At 40.7% G+C, this 24,507-nt stretch overlaps 1 protein-coding gene across 2 annotated transcripts in view; it reads right to left on the bottom strand.

Moving 5' to 3' along the window:
* LOC122759103 (zinc transporter ZIP11-like) overlaps positions 1-24,507 on the bottom strand; it is a 91,343-nt gene that overhangs the window by 3,158 nt on the left and 63,678 nt on the right. For both annotated transcript variants that reach the window (XM_044013656.1, XM_044013657.1), the window contains exon 6: positions 7,668-7,835. In XM_044013656.1, coding sequence (XP_043869591.1) covers positions 7,668-7,835 — 168 coding nt within the window. The remainder of the gene's footprint in view (positions 1-7,667; positions 7,836-24,507) is intronic.

Genomic DNA, 24,507 nt, shown 5'->3' with positions numbered 1-24,507 from the left:
CTTAAATGCACCTTCAGGGGACAAGGAGAGAGGAGGCTCCAGAGGAGGATTTATGAGTATGAATGCAGCGGTTGTGTCCTCCTCAGACATCTTTAACTTGAGCTGTCTCCTAATCATGAAGAAGCAAAGTAAGAATATGATGATATCACTGACCCATCTATGAAAGATCACTTATAATCGAGGTTCATAAAGGTTCCGTGTGTAACATTTACATGATGTTTGTATGTTAGATAGTAGATAGAGAGAGAAGAGAGAAGAATTCCTTAGCTTTCAGAGCCATAATTTTGTACGGCAATCTGAGTGGACAAATCAGCACGGAAAAATGGCTCCGCCCACATGAAACCAGAAGAAATGCCAGAGAGTGTTCACGTCGTTTCGAGCACGTGAAGACTACTGTAGTTCCCTGATCCACCTGTAGATGTCACTAATACGGAGTCACCCAACTCTTGATTTGCCACCTGACAAGGGACACGCTAAAAAAAGAGGAGAGAAGAAAGTCAACCTGGAGAAACCATCGCTCAACAACACAGTGTCTCCCAATCCTGGTGTGTTGGAGCAGGGAAACATCTAAAACATGCGCGGCAGTGGGTCTCCAAGGACCAGGATTGAGAAACACTGGCCTGGATCGACATTCAGCACGAGCGTGACGGAAGGTCATCGCGGAAGGTTTCTAATATCGTGCAGACGCGGTCTCTGCTCTCTCACTTTCACTCCGTGTACACACTCGGAGCGGTGTCCCTCTCCTCTGATACTGCGTGTGTCTCATTTGCAAAAGCCTGTCAGGAAAACTTAAAGTACACGGCGATCAAAATCAGAGTGGAAAAGGTCAGAGTGTGCGTGTGTGTGTGTGTGTGTGTTAGTGTCGTCAGATCGACAGAACAAGCTGCCAGATAGTTCAGTCATGTGACGACTGCTACTTCCCCTCAGCTACAGATACAAGAAGTGAGCAAGCATCGGGGGGCTTTTCAAGACTTTGGAATCCTCCACTGATGAAATCCCAAGACAACAGGAAGCACCCGCCCCCATGAGGTGATTCATAAAGGAACACGGACAACTCTTCAGTATCATATTGGTAGACTTGTAGCAACAACAACAACAACAAACTTAATTCTGCTCAGGCAGACGTCCGCGGGTCGAGGACCACTTCATCCCAATCCCAACGCCTGTCGCTACGTCTGATAACGATGCACAGCGGGTTCTCGGCAAAAGCACCCAGTAGGAGCTTTCTGCGCTTGAATGACACGTGAGTTGCAGACGAGAAGTTTTTAAAACTCAGAGTGCAAACTCTAAAAATACCAAGAAAACATCATCACAGTCGTCTTACGTTGCCGTCTGATCGACCGGTGGAAAACAACATACCGTCTGCTCTCCTGGATTAAGATTAAGGTCTTTCCAGCAACAGCTGTATCTCCCGCTACATGGGGATGCTGGGGATTTGGGAGCGTTTTGCGGATCCACCAAACTACGCCAAAGTCCTTCCTCCAAAACTGGGTTCAGGGTTCTTGACGTGAATACTGGATGAACTGTTATATTATTAAAACAAAACCGAACCTGTAGCTTCCTGGCTTCCCACTGACAGTCAACAAGAAAGAGACACCTCAGAAGAGGAGGACGGCGTATCAGCGGGACACCGATGACTTGTCAACATCCAAAACACCAGGATCCTTTCTTCTTCCTCTTCTTTTTAAAACTCATTTTTTTGACCCCATTCAGTCAATACTCTACGTTACATTATTCAACAACACTATCATCATCAATGCCGTGTGACGGTAGCAACGTCGGTCTGTCCAATGACCATCAACTCGGACTGAACAAGAGGTTCAGTGTCTGAGCAGAAAAATACAAGAAATGAATAAATAAAAGTTGATATTCTGTCACCGTTTTGTACAGAGATAGAAATGTATTCGTTTTTATCGTCCTCTCCTCTCCTCTGCGTCTTGTTTAATGCCCTTCATTTTCATCCAGTGAGTAAAACACACTTATCTCTCAACGCTCGACTGTTTTACTCCTCCGAAGTCAGGAGTAGAGAACATTTACTGATATGTTAATAAGACGCCTGGCTGTCGTTCAATAGGAACACGGTGTCCCTTCGCGAAGTTGCGATGCTGAATTGAACCATTGTTTATCATGTTTTTATCCCTCATTATCAACCTGAGCACTTTCCGTAGCCTTAAATAGTATTTCTCTCTCTCACTCACTTTAGTCAGTCAGTTTTCATCCTCTTCAGTTTGGCAAAATAATATCTGTTGTTAAATGCCACCGAGCAGTTACTTGGTCCACAATCTAAAATCATTTTCCAGAGTCCTGGGTTCTAAACCCACCTGTCTATTTCGTTGTCGTTATGTTATTTGACTCCTGCATGGCTTCAATTTGGTTACAATGCCGTTTAAAAATGATTATAAAGACGGTGCATCTGTATGTAAGGTTTACTGCCGTTGGACGCCCTGGAAATCTTCACATTATCAAATCTGGCCTTGGTTAAAAAAAAGGTTTGGACACCCCTGGTGTAGTAGTTAGCACTCTTGCCTTTCTGTATGGAGTTTGCATGTTCTCCCCATGTGTGCGTGGCTTTTTTTCCAGGTTCTCCGGTCCAAAAACATGCAATATGGGGATTAGGTACATTGGATACTCTAAACTGACCATAGGTGTGAGTGTGTGCCCTATGTCGTGTGAGATTGGCGGGAAAAGCAGGAAAATGTGAGAAACTGACAATAACATGGACTCGCCGTGTAATCACTCGCTCTCCTGCCAAAGTGTTGCTTCCTCTCGTTTCGCTCAAAAGTCTCGCGCCGTGCACCGAGTGTTTGAGGTGAAAAGACCACCGTCCATCTCCCGCGCGGTTTGATCGGCCGTCAACCAAGCACTTGTCGCCGCGGCATCAAGAGCCTCTTCGAAAGCTTTGGGTGCACATTCTTATGCAGTTTGTGTTCTTCGCCTGGAAGAGTGATGCCCGAACACGCATGCCGCTGAGGCCTTCCATCCCCACTGTGGCCGATCCGTGCCAAAAAAGAAGAGCACTTACCACAGGCTGCGAATAAGCTCCTCAAGAGACTGATGAGGGTTTTTTTTTTTCTCTCAGCGGCAAACGATGCAACAAGTTCCCTGCTTTTTTTCTTTTTTTTTTTATGTAAAAGAGCTCTTTTCATCCTCCCTAAATCAAACAATGGGATTATCACAGAGTGCAGCTCCTCAGTGTTTGCAGCTGAGGGTAGAATTACATGATTACTTGGTGAAAATGCACTTCAAAAAGGAGCCTAAAAGGCACTTTGTGCCAACACAGTTATGTGCTGTCAAAAAAAAAGAAAAGGAAGAACACAGAGTAATGATTAAAATAGGCTTTCCAGACTTTGTGCAAACAAATGAATGAATTGCTTAACTCGAACGCCATCACAGATAACTGACACTCGATCCATCACAGACTTAATGTCTATGATTTAATTAGATGTCGTTGTCACGCGCACAAACACCATGTTTACACACACAGGAATGCAGATATAATCACTCTTTACATAACATCATCTCATCAAAACGTGTGAAACTCGCTGCGACGCGCGACACATTCGCCCCACACTCTTCCCGGAACAAACCGCCATCCCATAATATGAATATAATAACGTCGCAATCTAATGGAAATCAATCAAACGAGTCAGACCTCGTTTTCTCGTTAACAGACCGTAGCGGTGACGAATTGCGACGTTCCGAGTTTAATCGTGGGCGGGAAAAAAAAACCAATGTTGAGGAAAAAGTCAAATACATTTTTATTCATTAACTTCTCCCTTTGTATCAGTGCCTAATTCTCCTCTGCTTTATGTGACAGTGTTGAGTGATTAAAGAGCTTTTTTTCAGAATACATCACATTTTCTCGTTTGGAAAATGTAATGTTGCCGCAATTTGTTCCACTAAATGAACCAATTTGGAAAAACGACGGCTAAACATGCAATTAATATCATAGCACGGCATAATACAGACAAGAATGAAGAAAAGGAAAGTGCATTTTGATCCTTTTTTCTTGCTGCCAAACAACGTCCAGGGTTCAAGCCAGGATTTTTAAATTTAAGGGGAAAATTGGCTATTCTAAGGGTACTCAAAGGGGAAAATTGTTCTTTTTACACCATATATTCTTGATGGGTAATTGTTATTTCTTGGCAGTGTGTGACTGAGACTTCGTTTTACACGGCTCCGTCTGATACAGTCACTGACTGGACTGAAATACAGTGGCAGGGTTTGTGATGCCGCTAAATACACCAGACTCCTGTGTTAAATATTGAGATTTTAGACATTGCCTTGGCAGTTGTTGGCGATTAACCCACGTTTTTAGGATTATTGAGTCTTTTTAGCTGATCTACAGTTCGGCACTGTTCGGCTTGATTCTTGTGTCAGTGGAAACATGCCATTAGGGTGTGAATTCCCTGATTTTCCGGCCCAAAATAAAGTTTTTCTTGGCATTATAACACAAGTAAATACAGTCAAAGTACCGCTACGCTGATTGAAAATTAGCGCAACAATTTTGTGTGTCGGCCGCACATCGCTAAGCTACCATGCGCTAGCTAGAACCCTGATGCGCTGGCTGGGATCATATTAAACGCGGGTACGAGTGAATATTTGCTGCATTTAGTTAAAGTAAAACTTCATGTTAAAGTCTTAAAAGAATATATATATATAACGTATTACAGTGGATCAAGAGCAACTTATTTCCCTGCAGACGTGATACAAATCAGATAAGATTTTTTTTGAAGTAACACTATGGGGAAATATTTTATTGAACGCAGTGGGATGAAGAGCACTTTTACACACACTCACACACACACACGCACATCAACTACTCGCTCTCATCCCCGTCCAAATATCCATAAAACCCCACATTTCAAACCTCTATGATGTGTAAAACAGTGGAATTCTGATGTTAATCGCCTCCTATTTTCGCAAGTCGCTCTCAGAAAATGTCAGCAGTAACCGTTTAATTAGCTTCCCCGATGATTTTTTTATATCGTGTTTATTTCTGCTCCGAGTTGTTGTCATTTCATCACCGAGCAGGAGAAAAAACAAACACTGACTGCTGCTGCTGCTCCCTGGGCTTCATGTGTGGTTGACAGGTGAGGAGTCTAATTATTAGCGTTAGGATAACGACAAGATTTACTGCCTCGAGAGACTCACACGACCTGTATGCGTTTGTTGTTTTTGTTTTTTTCTTCACCATAAATATTCAAGCAACTTCTTCCGAGTGAAGAATCAAATGAGAATTTGCATCCAGTGAGCGAACCCGAGCATGAACTGTGTGGCTCTCAGCAGAGAGTTTCTCCCGATTTCCAATACTTCCATTACTGCTGAAGGCCAAGAAAAAGTCCACTTTTATTCTTCACTTTTTCACCATGACAACGCCGTGCTAATGCAGTGAAATCATACTTGGAGGAGAGAACAAACAAACAGCTAATTAAACGGGAACATTACAGAGGCGACGTGGCATCACATCAACAGCCCACTGTGTGTATAAGTGTTGTATAATTTAGCATAAAGCAACACACATGCGTTAAAGGTGTGGTACATGTCAAGAGAGGTCTGACTGTTTCCTGTATTTTCTGATCGTGCCTTCATTAAAAAGTAGAAAAAATAATATGTATATGTACATATATATATATATATATATATACATACATATATATATGTATATATACATATATATATATATACATACATATATATGTATATACAGTATAGTCGGTCATTAAACTTTGCTGGTCTGCAGCCGGAGCTTATTTCAGGCCCAGTTATTTATCCAATAAATAACAATAAATAACTATAATCCATGCTATAATTGTGTTGTTTTTTTTACAGTGTATGTGTAGGCCACACCAGCTGCTGCTGAGAGACTGTGACGCATGTAAGGAATTTATTTTTTAACTTATTCTAATCACAAAAGGGCCAGAAAATGTCCCCTAACTAAGTGCTTTTTTCCATTTTTAATAGAATAACTTTCAATATCTGGCAGCTATTTACAATTTGCTGCATGTTAAAATGTTAAAGTCTCTCAATGTCCAAAAACAGGGTCTGTCGACAAAGAGGCTGATTCGCCGGCGTCCTGCAACAGCGCGAGTGAAGTTACCGTAATAACCACGCGTCGGCTTTGTTGTGCAACTTCTCAGCTTTCAGAAACTGTTGGGGTTTTTCCGGTAACACAAACCGTCACGTGTGCAAATGTGTCGTCTGCAACACACTCGCTGTCAAAGGGTTAAAACATTCATTTATTCCTTCCATTCTGTACACTTTAATCAAAATATAATAAACCATTATACATTGATACTGGTGGACTATTTACCAGGATGCTGTTTATTTTACTGTTACAGCTCCAGTTTCCAACTTGGATTTTCCTATTTAACTAAAGGGAATTATTGCTTGTGGTCAGTAACGGACATAAATATTCGATAGCTTTGCAGCTGCTGTGCAGTAGAGGTCACCCTGTTGTTATTCTGGCATGTTTCCATCTGTCAGATTAACAAAAATAAATATGTCTGACTTTCACTTTCGTTTTGGAATAAAGGGTCAAATTTTATTTTTACACTCTGTTGATTTAAAAAGGAGCTATATTAAAGAAATTCATTTTATGGAGTCGTGAAATGTGTCAGCAGAGATTAAACTGAAATAGTGGCTTCGCTGATAACAATGGTGCAGCCTTGTTTATTCACAAATATAAAAAGAAAAAGTCATTTGTGAGGTGTGTGTTTATGTTTTGGTTTGGTTTTATGGTCTGTCGTGCCATCCATCACCAACCACCGAATAATACAGCTAGTACTGCTCAAGGGATGGGAGTTGAAATCACTGAAACGGATATCGGACAAATAAAAATGTAAAATGTTATACAATCCAAAAATCCTATATTTCTATATTATGCTGTAAAATGGAAATAAAAATCAGCAAAAGCATTTTCCTTACCGAATGTAAAAAAGCCTCAGTACCACTCTTAAAATGTCTCAACACAGTGTTTCTGAAACTCCCAGCACTCCTGAAATGAGTTCAATTCAAACCAGAAGAAAACCTCAGGGATCCTGTTCCGAATTACCACCAAAATCTAATCATTTCTTCCTATGGCCATAATTTTTAATTTAATTTTAGATACTTTATTAATCCCGTTAGGGAAATTATTCTCTGCATTTTGACCCATCCTGGAATTAGGAGCAGTGGGCTGCCACACTGAGTAGCGCCCGGGGAGCAAGGGGGGTTGGGTACCTTGCTCAGGGGTATCCCAGCCCTTTCGACCTGGTGGGGACTTGAACCGGCAACTTTCCGGTTCCAAGCCTTTCCACTTGCCCTGTGGCCATAAACTCCTCATCCTCAGAAAATCGAAATCAAAAATCTGTTCACCTTTTTTCAGAAACAGACAGATGGAAAAACTACTATAACAGTTATTACCGAAAGAGTGAGTAAAAAAAGCCACACATTCTCTGTGGACTCAAAGATTAAAGGCTTATCAATCCACATTCATGCTAAAGTCTCCCAGAGGCTGTTCACAAATCCGTTTTATTAGCAGAACTGTCCACGATTTAATGTAAATGAATCCAATAGTTGTTGATATATTCCCATCTTTTGATCAACGTTCCCAAAAACCACGTTGTTCACTCTCTAAACAGCGGCAATGATATCGAACACTGCTAAGACCTCCTGATCGCACTCACCCGGGATGTTGTGGATAGTGATGGCAAGGATGAGGAGGAGAATGCGTCGCCAGCTACTTCCCATCTTCTGCGCTCCTTCCTGTTGTTTACTCTCCGTTTCCTGTCCATCCAGGATGCCCGCAGGTTGTCCTCTCCTCCGCTGGTAAACGTCTCCATTCTCCATTTTATCTGTGAAGCAGAGCAGAATAAGGTATAGACTAATAAGTGAATAGACATATTTACTCTTTATTAAATATATTATATTCAGATAATATAATATTTATTCATATTTAAATCAAGTGAGAATTCAATGCTAATTTCCACATTGACTTAATAAGCTTCAAAATCACGATTCTCCCAGTTTAGCTTCACAGGAGGCTTTGATTGTGCGTTAGTTACAAGAAATGAAATGTGCTCGGCAGTTAGTGTTGCTTTCAATTAGTGGCTTTTATTTTGTAGTACAAAATAAAGCAGCGCTAGCACCCATCACTTCATTAAGCGAAACAATTTGGTGGAAAAAAGGGGAACATTCCCAACCGGCACACAGACTTTTATTTTAACAATTCTGAAGCCTCCATCGCCGCTGAAGCTCGAGGGGAGGATTCAAAGCACACGTTCACATTTCTCCCTCATCATTAAGAGCTTCTAATACAACATGAAAAAGAAATGTTGGGAGTGAGTGAAAACATGTCAAGAGTGAGTTAAAACGTCGTCAATCAGGCTAATTTCAAGTTTGCTCTCTGAAACGCTAAATAGCGATTAGCCTGAAAACGGGGGAAACATCAACAACACGCTCAGATCTGTCAGTCAAACCTCATGAACGGGCACTTTTCTGAGTTTCTGAGACACTCGGCGTGACTCATGACACTCAGCAAACACTTCCCCCCCCGGAGATGTTTGAACTTTTAGACAGAGAGGAGGAGAAATTACAGCTGCCGAACTCCAGATTAATAATATTCATACCCCCGAGGAGCTCAGAGCCTCCGTTATCATCCAGAACAAGAAATGTCACACCTTTGTCCTTTTACCGGTCCAATTGTGGCAAATGCATTATTTGTGAAGTAAATTCAACATCTGCCGACTTTACTCATTTACTTCAAAGTCTTTTCGTTTTGGATTTTTCTGCCATTTTTATAAATAAATAAATACAAATGTTGAAATACTAATGAACCATTTTGTCATTCCTGGAATTTTTCCATTGATCAATTAGCGAGAAGCGTGGTGGTTTCTCCTCCACAGTTGAAGTGCCCTGATGGCAGTGTGTGTGTGTGTGTGAATGGGTGAGAGTGATGCATAACAGAGAGAGAGCGAGAGCAGTGGTTTGGATTCAGACCATTTATCTATGAATGTCTCATGAATTGCATACACTACGCTACGTGGTGCGGTTACAACCCAGCTGAGACCACCATCTCCAGGCGGACTCTCGCCGGAACAGAGAGTGCTGTGTTCACACAAGCGAATTAGAACTGATCTAGGGGAGAATTAAACGCCCCTGGTTTTGGAACAACAAGGCACCCTAAGTGAGCCACCTCCTCAAAAAAACTGGCACATATTGAATGGGCACTACAGTTTTTTTTTTAACCAAATGAACAACTGAACTCAGTTGCAGACTCCCTGCAACATGTCAATGCTATTTGCAGTCAGCCTTTGTCTCGTACTCTCTCTCTCCCTCTCCTCATTCATCACTCTATTCGTCTTTCTCTGACATACAAGCAATTGACATCAATTAGTGGCTCGCGAGTGTCTCCCTTTGTCTCCCATGTAGCTGGTTTTAAATTGGAATTATCTGCCATGCAAAGGTCAAACGATCGGGACTGCAGGAGATTGCTCAGGGAGTTCTGGTTACACTTTCAAAGCCCCAAAAAGGCCCCCAGAGCCCATTTCTCACACACTAAAAACCTCAAACTACTTCATCACAACAAAGAGCCTGGTGTCCACGCACGACGGCAATGCACATGTTTTATGACACCAATTAAATTGACAGGGTAGAGACACAATATTACAAACTGTGCAACATTGCAAAATACAAGCAATTAAGGGAAGTTTTACTGGATTTATTACCGGAGAGCGTTTATCAGGTAGCAGTAGAATTCACTTCTGAAACTTTTGGTGGGCATTTTTTTGTGCACAATGTCAGTCCTGACATGAGATTGAACCACTTCCTGTATGCAGTGCAGCAAAGTTGCCAAAAAAAATGAACACTAGGCTTTGCTCAGGGTTCCCACACCTTGGTTGACATCAAATTCAAAGACTTTTCAAGGACTTTCCAGGACCAATTTTCTAAAATTCAAGGTCCGAACGTGCGGACACAGCTCAAGATGGGAGGGCAATTTGTAACAGAGCCTGCAGAACGCTCTAGATCTGGCAGAGTGATTGTCCTTGAGAGCTTGGTCAAGCCATTCTTGGTGAGACCGAGATATTGGAAGTTGCATTTTCCAGGCATCACATCATTTGCTCTCTCTTAGATAACTTAACTCGCTCATTGCTCTGCATGGAATCTCACGGCTAGTAATGATGACTCCACGTTTGTCTGCATGGAGTTTGCATGTTCTCCCCGTGTGTGCGTGGGTTTCCTCCACTTTCATACTCCTCAACATCCGTTAAGGGGATTATTTCACTTAAGGGATTCTGTGATGTGTCATATGATTGTCTTGATATCAATTATCTCCTGTTTTATTATTAGTTTATCTTTTTAATAATGTAGTAATAATTGCTGCAAGAATAGCGTATTATCCTGAAACTTTCTCAAAAGCTACTTGAACACACACACACACACCCACGCCAGTGTGACTAATATGTGACATGAAATGACACAAAGTAAAGCCACAGGTGTTTCAGATGTGTCACTTCAAGGACCTGAAAGGTCTCAGAGTAGCAATTGTCAAGAGGATGCAGCTGATGAGCATAACAGCTTAAGTGGTGCAGTCCAAAAAAAACCCAAAAAAACAGCAATTTGCCTCTGGCAGCATGTTACAAACATCAGATGGAACATTTTTGATATTTACTTTCCACGCAGGTCAGGTCAGGGTGCTGTTTTATTTGAGTTTATTTATGTTGATAATGCAAAGCTTCTGTATTCATGTAAAAAAATAAAAAATAAAAGAAGAAATCCAGAATAGAAGGGGAAGGATAAAAAAAAACCATGCAAACGTTGCATTTGAATGTCCTGATTCTGTTGTTTGTGTGTGAATGCATATGCATGGATGTGCCTGCTCCGGGGCCAGAGCGCTGTTACGTGCCGTGGTACAGGTTTGGAAAATCTTCATCGGGTCGTGGAGTTAATCATTTGTTACGAGTATGTGACCGTGACCTCCATCAAACAGTGACATCTTATGGTGGAAAACAAAAGCCCGCTTTTATAGTTTTCCATAAAAACAAAACACAACAAGGAGAATAAAGTGAGAAATTACGCAGGAAGGAAACAGTCAGATTGACACCAACACCTTAAAATTGTAACTTGCTACGATTGGAACTATAAAGTCTTGTTTGGAAACATTTATTATCATATTTTTCCAGAAAGTTTCCTGACATAAAATGTGTATACATGTATTATTACAGGGTTGTTTATGTGCCAACCTGATTCCTTCACCTTGAGTCGTAATTATCAGCAGTCTAACCTTTTTTAACGAAGAGGGTCAGGATTTTTAATTTGCCTCAATATCATCACAACGCCATTGACATTGGGGATTAAATTGTCTGTTTCAGGTGCTTTTCAGCTCATCAAGGTTGGTGCTGGACTAACCTGTCGTGGATTCATCAAAAGCTAAGCTTCTTGTCTTTTACAAGGCAATGGTTTACTGATTGATTTAAATGTTTTATTTTAGCAGAAAAAAAGGAATCATTTTTACTCTACATTTGTTTTTTTAATTGCAAAAAAGTCAGGACTCAGTTAAAAGTCTTTTTTTTTTTTCTTACTATTCCTAATGGAACCCCCCCAAAAAATACACGTATCGAAGCGCTCCACTCAGTGGAAACACGGGTAAAGATGCTGATGCAGAACTTTGTGTGTGAGCCCAGTAAATCTCTCCTGAGCTCAAGTTTTTTTTTTCCTCTCAGCACATTCAGATAAATGCATTCAGCCATTTGTCACGAAAGCTGCTTTGTTTATGACCTATTTTGTCCATATTTAGCTCGTGACAAATAAGCATATCTCCATGACGACTGAGGAAGTGACATACCCCTGAGAAAGACTGCAATATGAAAGATGTGTGTGTGTGTGTGTGTGTGTACGATCAATCATGAAACTACTCTTTTCATGGGCCAAGAAAGAAAAATGAAATCTGGTTAAAGCTCCGTGTGAAACTCAGCAGCTAATTATTTTTTTTTAAAATCACATCAAGCGAAAACACAATGATCACAAAGCAAATCAAGGCTTTGAAACAGTCCAGTTTCACCGAGTCAAACAGGCGACCAGATCATTACAGAAACATGAATGCAGGCAGTCGTTTTTTTCTCTTTCGTTTCTCTGTTTTACGCCTGCAAGCCTGAATTTATTGAACTTGACAAACCGCACTCTCCCTCTTTGTGCCATGGTCATGACTTTTAGCCCCATAACCCCAGCCACCTACTATCAGGGTGTAATCAGACAGATGCACAGTCGGTCAGTGGGCAGCTCCGGGGGCACAAAAGTCAGGTTCCTCCACAAATCGCCGTCACTACAGTGTCTCAACCTGTGCAGAATTCTCTGTCAGGAGGCGCCGGTATCGGGAAAACAAGCCACGACATTAAATACTGCATTGATTAGCGTGAAAAACAAGGTAAAAGGACAAATGTGTGGTGGGAGGGGGGGGGAATGAATCACTCCAGGGATTTTTTATTTGCCGACACCACCATCAATGATAGTTAGCCGGGAGGTGGAAGGCACTGATTACTGACATTATCGAGATTACAGAGGCTAATGGTTCTTTTTTTTTTTTTGGATGGTGCTTTCGTCAATTCAGTCAGCAAAAACATGACCATAGTTGGACAGTCAGACGGATTTGAAGAGATAAATGGACAGAGTTAAAGCAGGGGGGGAAAAAAAGGATCTCTTTCTCATGTTATAACGAGAAATAGTTCACATTTAGGGGCCGTCCACATGGAAACAGGTGTAGGTGAATACGCATTTATTTTTTATCATAAAACGGCGTTTTGGCAAACCTGAAATGGTATTTTTTTGAAAGCAGGTCCCAGAGTGGATAGATCTCGAAACGCCGCCCTTGTGTTTTGGTGTAGACAGCTACGTTAGGAAAGCGATGACGTCATTAGTGCCGCCATGAACTGTCCCTGTCTTTATCATGGTCATCGGCATCTAACTATTAGCAACTAAAGTCAACCTGAAAAGACGTGAGACATCACTGGAACACGTGCTGTCCTCAGAGACTTCGGAAAAAAAATAAGGGGAGGAGAAATTCTGATATCTGTAATCGCCGTCTTCTTCTCTGTTTTTGGTGTCGCGTCACAGTGCCACTTACAGGCCTGGTACATGTACTACAGCGTTGGAGTCATTTTTGGAGACATTTCCTGCGTCAATGCCGCGTGTACTTTTCAAGATGTCAAAAAAAAGATTGTCTGCGTTTTCTGTGTAGATAAGAGTAACATGATAAGTACAATGGGATGATGTCTTGTTATAAGTGCAGTCAGGGAGTAAGAGAACAAGCAACTCCATATTTCACCGGTCAGCAAAGGTCACAGTCCAACACCCGGGCAGAAATACTGCGCCGTATTCCTCTGACCCCGGCGTCTTTCAGGACTGTGACAAACATAAAGAGCGATGCGAAGGCAAGACAAGTGCCTCAAACAAAACCACTCACCGAGGTGAATGACTGTCCAACGACACGACCGGAAAATGATTAATACGCCGCAAATTTACAGCCACGAAAGCTGCCGCTCATCCGTCCACTGAAGGGAAACAGCAGCTGGACAAAGCTTGGTCCATGCTGTTTCTGAAGGGCCATTTGTTAACACCAGGGTCCCATATTGTACTGTAATGCGTTACCCTTTTCCCCCCCATCTAAGAGTCCAAAGTAAACTCGCTAAAATAACAGAGGCGGGTGAATTTCTGCTTCTCTTAACTACCGTCATCTGTCATTGGGATGTATATGCAGTCGTCAGTGTGTGCAGCCCTGGAAAACATCCAATTATACACAACATTCAATGAGATTGAGAATTTTAAATACACTTATTATTCTTATAATGTGAAGTTAGTGCTCAATATATGTAGCAGAGTTAAGCAGAATAAAGAAACGGTAAAATGAAGGATATCCAAATCCTTCATTTTAGGGTTTGTCTGCCTCACCACATGGTGCTAATGAGACAATATATTGTATTGTGCTCGTTTGGAAAACACAGGTGTCGCTGATTATTTTTTACTAATGCCTGCATTCCAATCAGGAGCCATTGCGCAACGCGAGTTTGTGACACGGTTGACTGGCAAACCTAATTAGAACAGGTTTTGTTGATCGGTGGAACTATATTTAATGGAATCGTGGTTGGTGGGATTTGTTTTCGTTTTTTTTTTATTTTAGTCTTTTTGTTTAGAGTTGTGTGTCTTTATCGGTGAGTATCAGTTGGTTAGGTGTAGGGTTTGGTCGGTGAGTTTCTGGTTAGTTTTGTCTCACTTGGTTAAGAGTTTAGATTTGATATTTTGATGGAACCTGGGTCAGAAACCTTTGTTTTTTTGTGTCTTTCTAATTGTTCTGTCTTTTTGTTTCTTGGCCGGTACATTTGAGGTTAAGAGTTTTACTTCCTTTCCTCCTTTTTTAATCCCTTAGGAAAATTCTTTCTCTGCATTTAACGGGCAACCCTCCGGTTACAAGACAAGTTCTCTTTCCACACTGCAAAAAAGGGGGGTCTAAAAACAAGATAAAAACACTAAATCTAAGGGAAAATATACTCAAAACAAGTGAAATTATCTGTCCATGCAGCAAGATAATTTAAAATTAATTAAATTAAAATTGTTAAATCTAGAAATAAGCATGTCTACAGAGGTGTTTGGAAGGCTTAAAATAAGCCAAACATGCTGGTTTTAAGATGAGATTACTTAAAAAGTAACTTTTTACGGCCTCAAAATAAGTTGGATATACTACATATAAGCATAAAATGCTGGTTTTAATATGGGATTACTTAAAAATGTACTTTTTACAGCCTCAAAACAAGTGAAATATACTAAATATAAGCAATTACAAACAAAATCTTTCTTACTTTTAGAAAATTAAGCTTAAGATTAGTTAAGAAAAATATTACATTTAGAGAAAAAGTGTACCCACTCGTACTTGTTTGATAGGATTAGAATTATATTATTGCTTGAGTAAGTTTGGAGGGATGACGTCCTTACAACACTTTACAAAAAGTAGAAGCAGACGATGTGAGTGTCACCTACGTAAAATTAAACATTTAAAGAGTCTTATTGCATAACACCAAGACAAAGACAACCTATTTTACCTTCAGTGCTTCACGGAATCATTCCAAATTCTCTTTACTGAGCAGTGTAGACACCGAGAGAAAAACACAGAAGGAGGAGGAGGAGGAGGAGGAAAACGAGGGAATGGCAGCCAAGCTAAAAACCAAGACAAACCGACGGTGACAGCGGAGGGAAAGATTGTGTAGATCAGATATAGACGGAGCAGACAGGACATCCTGTGCTCCTGCTGTGATGATCAATGACGGATACAGACATCTCCAACAGGTGTGTATAAAAAGCATCAGACGCAAGGGAACAGATACACTGCGCACGCACACACACACACACACACACACACACACACACACACACACACACACACACAGTGTATGTGACATGGTTACTGACAGCGGTCATCTCTCCCGCTTTATTCACATGACTCAATGGGGGAATGTGTTTACCTATAATGATAATAATAATAATAATAACCTCCCGTCTCAAAAGACTCAGACTTTTATGATTTGTTTTTTTGGTTGGCATCAGTGAAGACCCAGGTGAACAGGTTTTCATATCCGTCTGCTCTATATTTGGTAGAGTTGTGCCATTTGCGACATGAAAAGCGATCTTTACTTCAGTTATTTCAGATCATTTAAACCAGGGGTGTCAATCATACGGCACACCAGAGGGTCCAATCTGGCCCGCAGGATGAAATATGTGAAAAGTTAATGTCAAATACGATATCTTTCCGTTCCAGATACCTGTGACGAAGTGTTGTTAGTTTAATTTAATTTAATTTAATCTTACCTAACCTAATTTAATTTAATTTAATTTAATTTAATTTAATTTAATTTAATTTAATTTAATTTAATTTAATTTAATTTAATTTAATTTAATTTCATTTCATTTAATACAACAGTGTTTAGTCTTGGATGGGGGCCCCTGCATGTCTTTGGTCATCAGTAGATGAACCACGTGACAGTTAATTTGAAAATTCTGAAATGAAGTTTGTCCATAAACATTAATAACAGGGAATAATTATGTATAATTATGTATGCAATAATGTACATCTAATGTTTTGACTGAATGCATCAGCCAGAACTCTCTGTGAATGACTTAATCAACTATTTCACCCGCGGAGCCTTGAGTCCCATCCCTCGCTCGCTCCGGCTCGGTTTCTTTCAGTAACATTTATGTCGCTCTCACATCCACACGGAAAGAAAAGCAAAGAAATGCAAGGGCAAAACATCCAGGGGGTAAAGGACAGCGTGGCTCAAAAGATCGCAGCGGCATTGCCTTGAAAAAGGGTTCGGGAATTAATGTCGGCGAGTAACAAAAGCGGCTACGGTTATATACAGCACATACGTACAAACAAACTCGTAAAAAGCTCTGTATTCAGTTCAAACTGAGAGCAAAGATGAAGGACTCTTCAAGGAAGACGGGAGAAAATGGAGGAGGCAATGTATTTAGGACACTTGGAAATGGAGAGACTCATTGTTTACTTGTTGAACACAGTAAACAGTGGTAGATCAGACTTTATTGGACTTCTCATCATAGGATAAAGATCTAAAATACAGTGTTTTGTACCGGGGTCTTATACTGTAGAGCTGTTGTTATTGATTCACTCAGCCTTTAAGCTGCTCTGTCTTTCACACACACACACTGACAACACACATGTCTGTCATAGTTGGTGCAGCCATCTGGAGAAGTGGGAAGAAAACACAGGCACCAGTGGACTGTCAGAAGATGTCAGATCACCGAAATTTGTCTCCAGAATTTGAAACACTTACTGTCTGCGTCACGTGGCAAATACGAGAGATTAAAAACAAAGCTGCACATCAAACTTCAAACTTCACAGTCAACGGCTGAATGGAACGGTCAGGGAAAGACACGAGACAAGACAAAATAACTCAACTGTCATACATCCTTTGGCCATTGTTGCTAGGCAACTGACCCCGATTACACACATTCACACACGCAAAAAATGTAATTCACCACACACACACACCTCCAGTCATGAAATATCTTCTCTTGCTAAAAAAAGAAAAAAAAACAGAAATGAAATCATGTAATCACAGAGAAGTCGACACATGACTGAGCCGAAAACGTCGTTCGTCTCCTAGGAAACCTCTCTGCAGTCACCATCAATTCATCCAACATTTTCACCGTTATCACCTTTACGCCGCTAATTGCTTTTCACCGGCAGGACAAAGTGTTGGAATCAGCCCAGTGGGATGATGACGACGTGCGTCGCAATATTGGTTAGACGCCGTTTATGAAAAATCTAAGAACCCAAACAGATGCTTCCTGTTAGAGGCCTTTGCAACACGGACATGTTAATAATCAAATAGAAATCAAAATTTCCCCCCTGGACAACTTTCAAGGTTACATATTTTTCCCCCAACAGGATGATTTTCTTTCAAAGTTTCCTTTCCACACATCTTACTGTTGACAATACGACATTGAAAACACCAAATAAACTAACTGGGACAAATGTGACCTTGTTTAAAATCTTTAAATTGTATGAATTTAAGCTGTTAACGTCTTTAGATTTTGTTGTATCCAGGTTTTTCTTTCCTTGTTCTTTATCTTCACTAAAATGTATAGAAATATACATTTGTTTTTACTTATTTCCAGAGACGAATTCAGTCATTTGATCATCAGACAGTGTGGATCTGAGACACACGTCTCATTCTGACAACAACAGAGGGAGTTGGGATTGAAAAGAAATAAATAAAATTGTCAAAAAGTGGACGTCAAAACCACTTCCTTCAAAGAAATTAATAAAAAAAAGAGCCCTACTCTGCTCTTTACTGTGTTTCTGTCAAGTTTTAAGAGTAAAAAAAAATCAAATAAAAAAACTGGTCAAATTTAATCCGACTCTGTAACAGAATGTGAATTAAACAAACCCAGCAGTCATAATAAAACCACACTTCCTCCTTTTGGTCAACCCCAGAATACGACCCATAAAGGTACGTTTTTAATCTTTTAGGATTAGGGCCCACAGAAGGAGTGAGGTTAGGGTGAGGGCCAAAAAAGACGGTGGCTCACCGTGGAAGTTGAACCCACGTTGATCACGGCAAAGTTAAATGCTTTAACCACGAGGCAAACTGCCGGTGGAAACCTCATTGAAGGTACGTGACGACGGCACGCCAACTGTGCCAGATTGCTGTTATTTAATCTACCACTAGGGGAGCCTATTTTAAATTCCTGCATAAGAAACATAGCTCCCTTTCGTTGACGGACAGTCTCATTCATTTTCTTCTGCGTCCCTGAGGTTGGATCGTGGGGCTACACAGACTCAGAAGAGAGAAATCCTTCTGCCAAGGTATCTCCAGCTCCCCCTGTAGTTTCAAAGCCATATGGAACATGAAATACGTCGATTCCCCAGGTTTTCCTGCTCCCTCCAGTGGGAGGAACCCAGGAGACATCGTGATCAGACGTTTGAAGCACCTCAGCTAGCTCGCTTTCAACACCAAAGACCAAAATCCCTCTGGACGCCCAAACGCTCTAAAAAAGTTGAGCCCAGACACTGCACTGACTTCACGTCTCACTCTTTTGGTCATGAAAGCGATCGAGTCTTCTAGGGAAACAAATGGTCACAAAATGTCAAAATGTCCCTCTGTTCTTGTTAAAAGGATGACATTTCTTTTGGTTCCTTCACCTTTTCTCTTCTCATCTTTGGTCTGTTTTTATTGTCGCTCTGTCTGTTTATTCTTTGAACAAAAGTCACGGTAAAGAAAATGTACTGTCACTATTAGTCTAGGAAAGGCACTGATCCATGTTCCCCATGGATCAGGAAGGCTGTAGCAAACATGAAGATTTTTATTATGTCACAAGATTTAATCTCCTGCAGCGCATCAAAGATGCTAATCTGCATCCTATTCCCACCTGCCTGGCCGTCCATCTGTCTCTGCCTCTGTTTGTTCCCTTATCGCTTCCTCGAAGTTTGCTTTCAAAAGACACAAAACAGAAAGTGCTAATCAGTGCAAGTGTAACACACACACAGACAAGAGAGGAGAAACACTCCAGATTTCTTGTTTTCAGCGGCTGATGCTAATGATGCTGATAAGGGATCAAAGCAGAAGTTCACCGTTGGCGTTTTTAGGGCCCGTGCACCAACTGCTACGAAGGTCCGACTGTAGCAGCACACATAACACATGTCGTGCTCCCATTTAGGGCCTGGCCTCACATGAAACCACATGAATGGTTTGCTAGCAGGAGATATTATTCCACCCTCTGGCAACAACAAGATACATGCCTCGTGTGACGAACATCACATCACGATTCCACTGTCCTTGTACGACAGCAACAATGAACGTCTCTCTACTGACAATAAACGTCTATCTCAAGATTATGCCGTTATAATTGGCCCCACTTTTCCATAAGGACGAGCTAATGTGTGCAGCACGACGACGCCAAAATGGATTTCCGCTCCCTTAATTGCTTTTCTGCTGCAGTGTGTCAAAACCTTTCCTGTGACCAAGGCCTATTAAAAGATAATTTATCAATTGATTTAAACAAACACTGCTTTATGAACGCCTGCCGTCAGTGTTGGAACCCTATGTAACCCAAAATTCGACTATTTGTTTAGCATCTGATTAAGGTTTTGGTCAGGTTCAGTCCGATTACATGTGTAGCACCATGTATGTTTTTATTTAACACCTCCTGCATGTGCCAATCAGTGGAGAAAACAAGCAGTAGCCATGGCAACAGCTGCGGTCAGGGACAAAGCAACAGAAACTCAATGTAGCTTACAAGGACCGCGTCTGGTTTGAGAAGTGTGACTCGTGCTGGTGCTCTAATGTTCTCAAGGCAGTAAACAGCGGCTACACAGATTGTGTGTATGTGATTTTTTTGGTTCATCCACAGAGTGCAATAACAAACAGACACAAATCTGCAATTTCCTGCGTCTTCAGTGTCTGATTTCCTCCATGTTCCAAAAATATGTTCCCTTGGTGGGAAACGCTGGCTGCCCGTGGTAAAAATCGGACACATTTTCAATTACATTTATTTGTGATTGGAGGTTATTTGAAAAACAAGCACAAAACTTTGAAGGGAGACTTTGAAACTCTGTGGACATCAGGCCCAATAAACGCACCCGAACATGGCGGATACATAACTGTCAGTTTCCACCTCTTTCTGTCTGCGTCTGTCTCTTTTTCCCTTGACCTTCAACGCAGCATGTATGAGACTGGGACATAGAGATTCAGACATATTTTCAGTTTGCATCAGATTTCCCTCACGGCCCTGAAGACCTACACACATCATCATCATTCATAGAAACATTTTTGTCTGCGAGGCACAAAGACAATATGTGTCATAAACGATCTCTATGGAAATGCAATATTTATTTTCACATCGACCTCCCGAGGCGCAATTTCCATCATTTACCAACGCCCTCTAACCGTGTTAGAAACATGGGCAGAGAAGACGTGGGATTAAAATTAAACGATGGCACATTATTATTACTCATTCTTTATCCGCGCTCTACTGTACGTGGACTTTTATAACTTGTGCATCTATGAATGAGTTCTGCCGCTTAGGGTTTGGAGTCATTACACTTAGACCACATAAGCAAAGATTATCTCATCAGTTTTCTCTAATTTTAACCAATTATCTGAGGGTTTAGTGCTTATTATTATTATTTTTTGGGCCACTTATCTTCATGATATCACTGCCGATATCTTGTTAAAGTTGGAACAGTATTTACCGGATCTATTGCTTAAACAAAGTGATCTTAAGTTATGACTTTATTCTCATAAAATTACTAGTTTATTCCTGAATATTATGAGTTTATTCTTGTAAAAATTACGATTTGTTCTTGTAATATTACGACTTTATTCTCATAATATTACATTCTTATTCCTGTAATATTACCACTTTATTCTCATAAAATTAAGAGTTTATTCCTGTAATATTACAACTTTATTCTTGGAATGTTGCGACTTTATTCTTGTAAAGTTACGACTTTATTCTTGTAAAGTTAAGACTTTATTCTTGTAAAGTTACAACCTAATTCTCTTAATATTATGACTTTATTCTTGGAAAATTACAACTTTATTCTGACATTATGACTTTATTCTTGTAATAATACGACTTTATTCTTATATCACAACTTTATTCTTGGGATATTACGACTTAATTCTCGTAATATTATGACTTTTTTAATATTACGAGTTTATTCTCATAAAATTACGACTTGTTTCATGTCAAATTCCGACTTTATTTTCATAATATTATGACTTTATTCTCATAATATTATGAATTTATTCTCATAATATTATGACTTTATTCTCATAATATTACGACCCATTGCAGTGTGTTCCTAATACTCGTCATATTACTAGACTCGATGACCCATCACACTCAGGAGCAATGTGGGGTTAAGTGCCTTGCCCAAGGAAGATGACACTCTCTATCTCCGTGCATCAGATTCTTGTCAGCATAGCGCCCCAGCGATGCCGTGTTTTTCGATGGCATGCAGGCCAGAGGAGGTGACATTGTAGAGCTTTAATTGCATTCTCCTGATACCTTGCCATGCCTGGCTCTCAGCGCTCAACTGCAAAAGACACACAGCTCACAAAGAACTGGCTGCATGAAAAGCATCGTCTTGTTTCGTCTGTGAGCCTTCCATCAGTGTGCCTCCCCCCTCCCCCCCCAAAAAATCATTAATTATGTAAAATGCCTTAGGTTTTTGGCGAGGAGACTCAATAAAATCTGAATGTGAAGGCTCACACTCCCTCAAATAGTTGGAGACCATTTGATTTACATGGCTAAAAAAGCAAAGTTTGAAGAAGAGAAAAGATTAGATCTATTAGCCTCTCGGTGAAAATAATAATAAAAAAAAAGAGTCGAGGAGCCACAGGCTTTTCTTCCTGTTGTACAATCTGCTGATTAAGTGTCTGCCAGGAAACTTGCAGAGGCGGCGAACAATGAAGACATGGAGAGAGTTCACAAAGAATTCTTCCGAGTAATTAACTGCAACACTTTTCATTCTCACAGAACTTGTTTGCACTCTGCCGTCTTTACATCTGTGTGGCAAAAAGGAGGGACAGGACAAAGGCAGCGGAAGAATCGCAATATAAACAACAATAATAATAATAATAATGCAGGAGGGGAGATGCACATCATGTCTTTAGTCTCTCTCTATACTGGGGAACATCCATTTCCTTTATCAAACCTTCCGCCTGAACAAAGGAGCGCTCTCCATCGAAATGAATTCAATTTAAATCAAACAAACCAACAGCAAGAGCAGCTGAGATTATTTATATCTTCACAAGTACAATTAGAATTCCTTGTAAACTGGTCAAAACTAGCTGACAGATGACGCTATGTAGAGCCAATTCTTTACAATACTATACTCATGAGGAGAAGCTTGTCATTTAGCTGCTGCAATAACACAAATAAAGTGCAGTGCATAGAGTGCGTTGGTTACATACTACACTTGACTTACCGTATGAGCATTGCACTCTGAAGATTTTTTTTCATTCAGTACGTTTACATGCACAGCTTAATCAAGCTAAGGTCATAGTCTGACTAAGACAGGCCATCGGACAACTTGTCGCGTCTGGGTATACATGCAGAGGAGAAAATAGATTTATTGTACGTCCGAAGAAAGATGCCGTCATCACAGTTAATACGTCATCTCCTTTCTCCACTTTCGGGTCAAAGACCGGGGAGGGAAGGGAATTCCGACTACAGTCCGATTAAGCGCATACATGTAGGAGTAATCAGACTATGAATCGCATTATCCAGATATGTTAGTCCGACTAAGACTAGCTCGGTTTTAACCGGACTAACGTGTTTACACAACATTAAGAAAACCGAATTATTGTCTTAGTCCGACTAAAATTGGACTTTCATCCACTTCCTGAGTGAAATCTCAACGAAAAAGAAACACGTTACTTAAAAGTGTTGTGACTGTAAAACGACTTGAATGGACAAAAAGACAGGAATTACCACTGACTGTTGGTAGACATCATGTGAACTTGTTTGAAGAAAAAGAAAACTTTTGTGGGTTACCCAACACTGCAGTAGAGAAAAGTGAAATATACACAGGAATATGGACTTTGTGTTGCTTTTTTTATTTACATTGTTTTTCAGCCAGGAAAAGCCCCAAGGCAATAAACTGGTCTGGTCAATTAGAGTCACAGCGGGGGAAAATATAGCAGCCATCAGACCAATAATGCTGTAGATGAGGGAAACTAAGGACCTTGTCTGGACCCTTGTCTGGTATTGAACCGGTCTTGCATAAAATCCATTCTCGATTATGTATAATTACACATTTCCTGCACTAACACAATCAAAACAAAAAGTAGCCGTGACCCACATTTTAACGCAGATGATGATAGGTTTGCATCAACCTTGTTTACATATGGACACATCGTTCTTAAACACAGTAAACACTGTTTGTGTTGCACATGGCGCTTCGAGCCGCCGCTGTAACCACGTTTGCGATCTTGTGTCCATAGCAACCGACGGCTAATGGGAGAAGGCTGAAGACAAAACAATGTCTCCGACTGTAACCTTCTGCCTTAAGTGTTTGTGATTAAAGGAAAGAAACATAAAACTGCATTTTAATGTACCCCCAGAAGGGCGATTTCTGACCACTAGAGGCACTATGGAGCATCTTGAGAACTATGTTGTGTGTATGTACGAGATTTATGGGATGAACGGAAATGTTCATTAAAGGAACATTGATATCACGACACCCTCAGGTAACATAAAACAACAGCAACAAACCTGTTGTTTTATGTTACTGAGAACATCTAACTCTGGAACAATAACGATTATGGGTCATGGGTGATTGAGGGTAAAATATTTTTCAGGGTGGATTTTACCCGAGGTTAGTGTTGTTTGTGTATTAAAATTAAGGTTAACAACATTCAGGTGGCTATATTTATTGTCCCGTATCATGCACTGCTATCATTCTAACCCTTTTGGGAACTTTTCCCCCTGATGTTTTGCTTCCTCTGTCAGACAGGGCTGCAGCTTTTGCCCGGAAAAGACAAACATAACTAACTTTGACTCATATACTGCTCAGTGTTTTTCCCACTTTGGATGTGCAGAGACATTTCTGCCTAATTCTATTTGCCCATATGTCACGTTTCAAAGACCCAAAATAAACGCCATGAGGCACACTTTGATTTCTCCTAATGCCGGCTGAATTATTTAGGAAGCCATGTATTAAGTATGAGTAGGAACTGGAATAGTTTTTGTGCGCATGCAATTGTGAATAGGTCAACGGCTGCATCCTTGATTGGTTTTACAAGCTTTTCGGGAGGTGGGTTCTTGCCACTTCAGATAACCAACAACAGCAGGAAGTGCCCGTCTGATCTATTAAACATGAGAAAGAACATGTTTTCACTACAAGTAGGCCCCCGAATGCCACTTAATTGCTTCACGAGCTGTCAGAGGCACAGGTTACCGGGGTGTTTTTGTTGCTTTGTGTTGCCACGGTCGTCCTGCAGGAACAGCAGG

The sequence above is a fragment of the Solea senegalensis genome, linkage group LG18 (genome assembly GCF_019176455.1).
Source record: "Solea senegalensis isolate Sse05_10M linkage group LG18, IFAPA_SoseM_1, whole genome shotgun sequence".
Classification (NCBI taxonomy): Eukaryota; Metazoa; Chordata; class Actinopteri; order Pleuronectiformes; family Soleidae; genus Solea; species Solea senegalensis.
The sequence above is the reverse complement of the archived record's forward strand: the minus strand, read 5'-3'. Positions and strand labels throughout refer to the sequence as shown.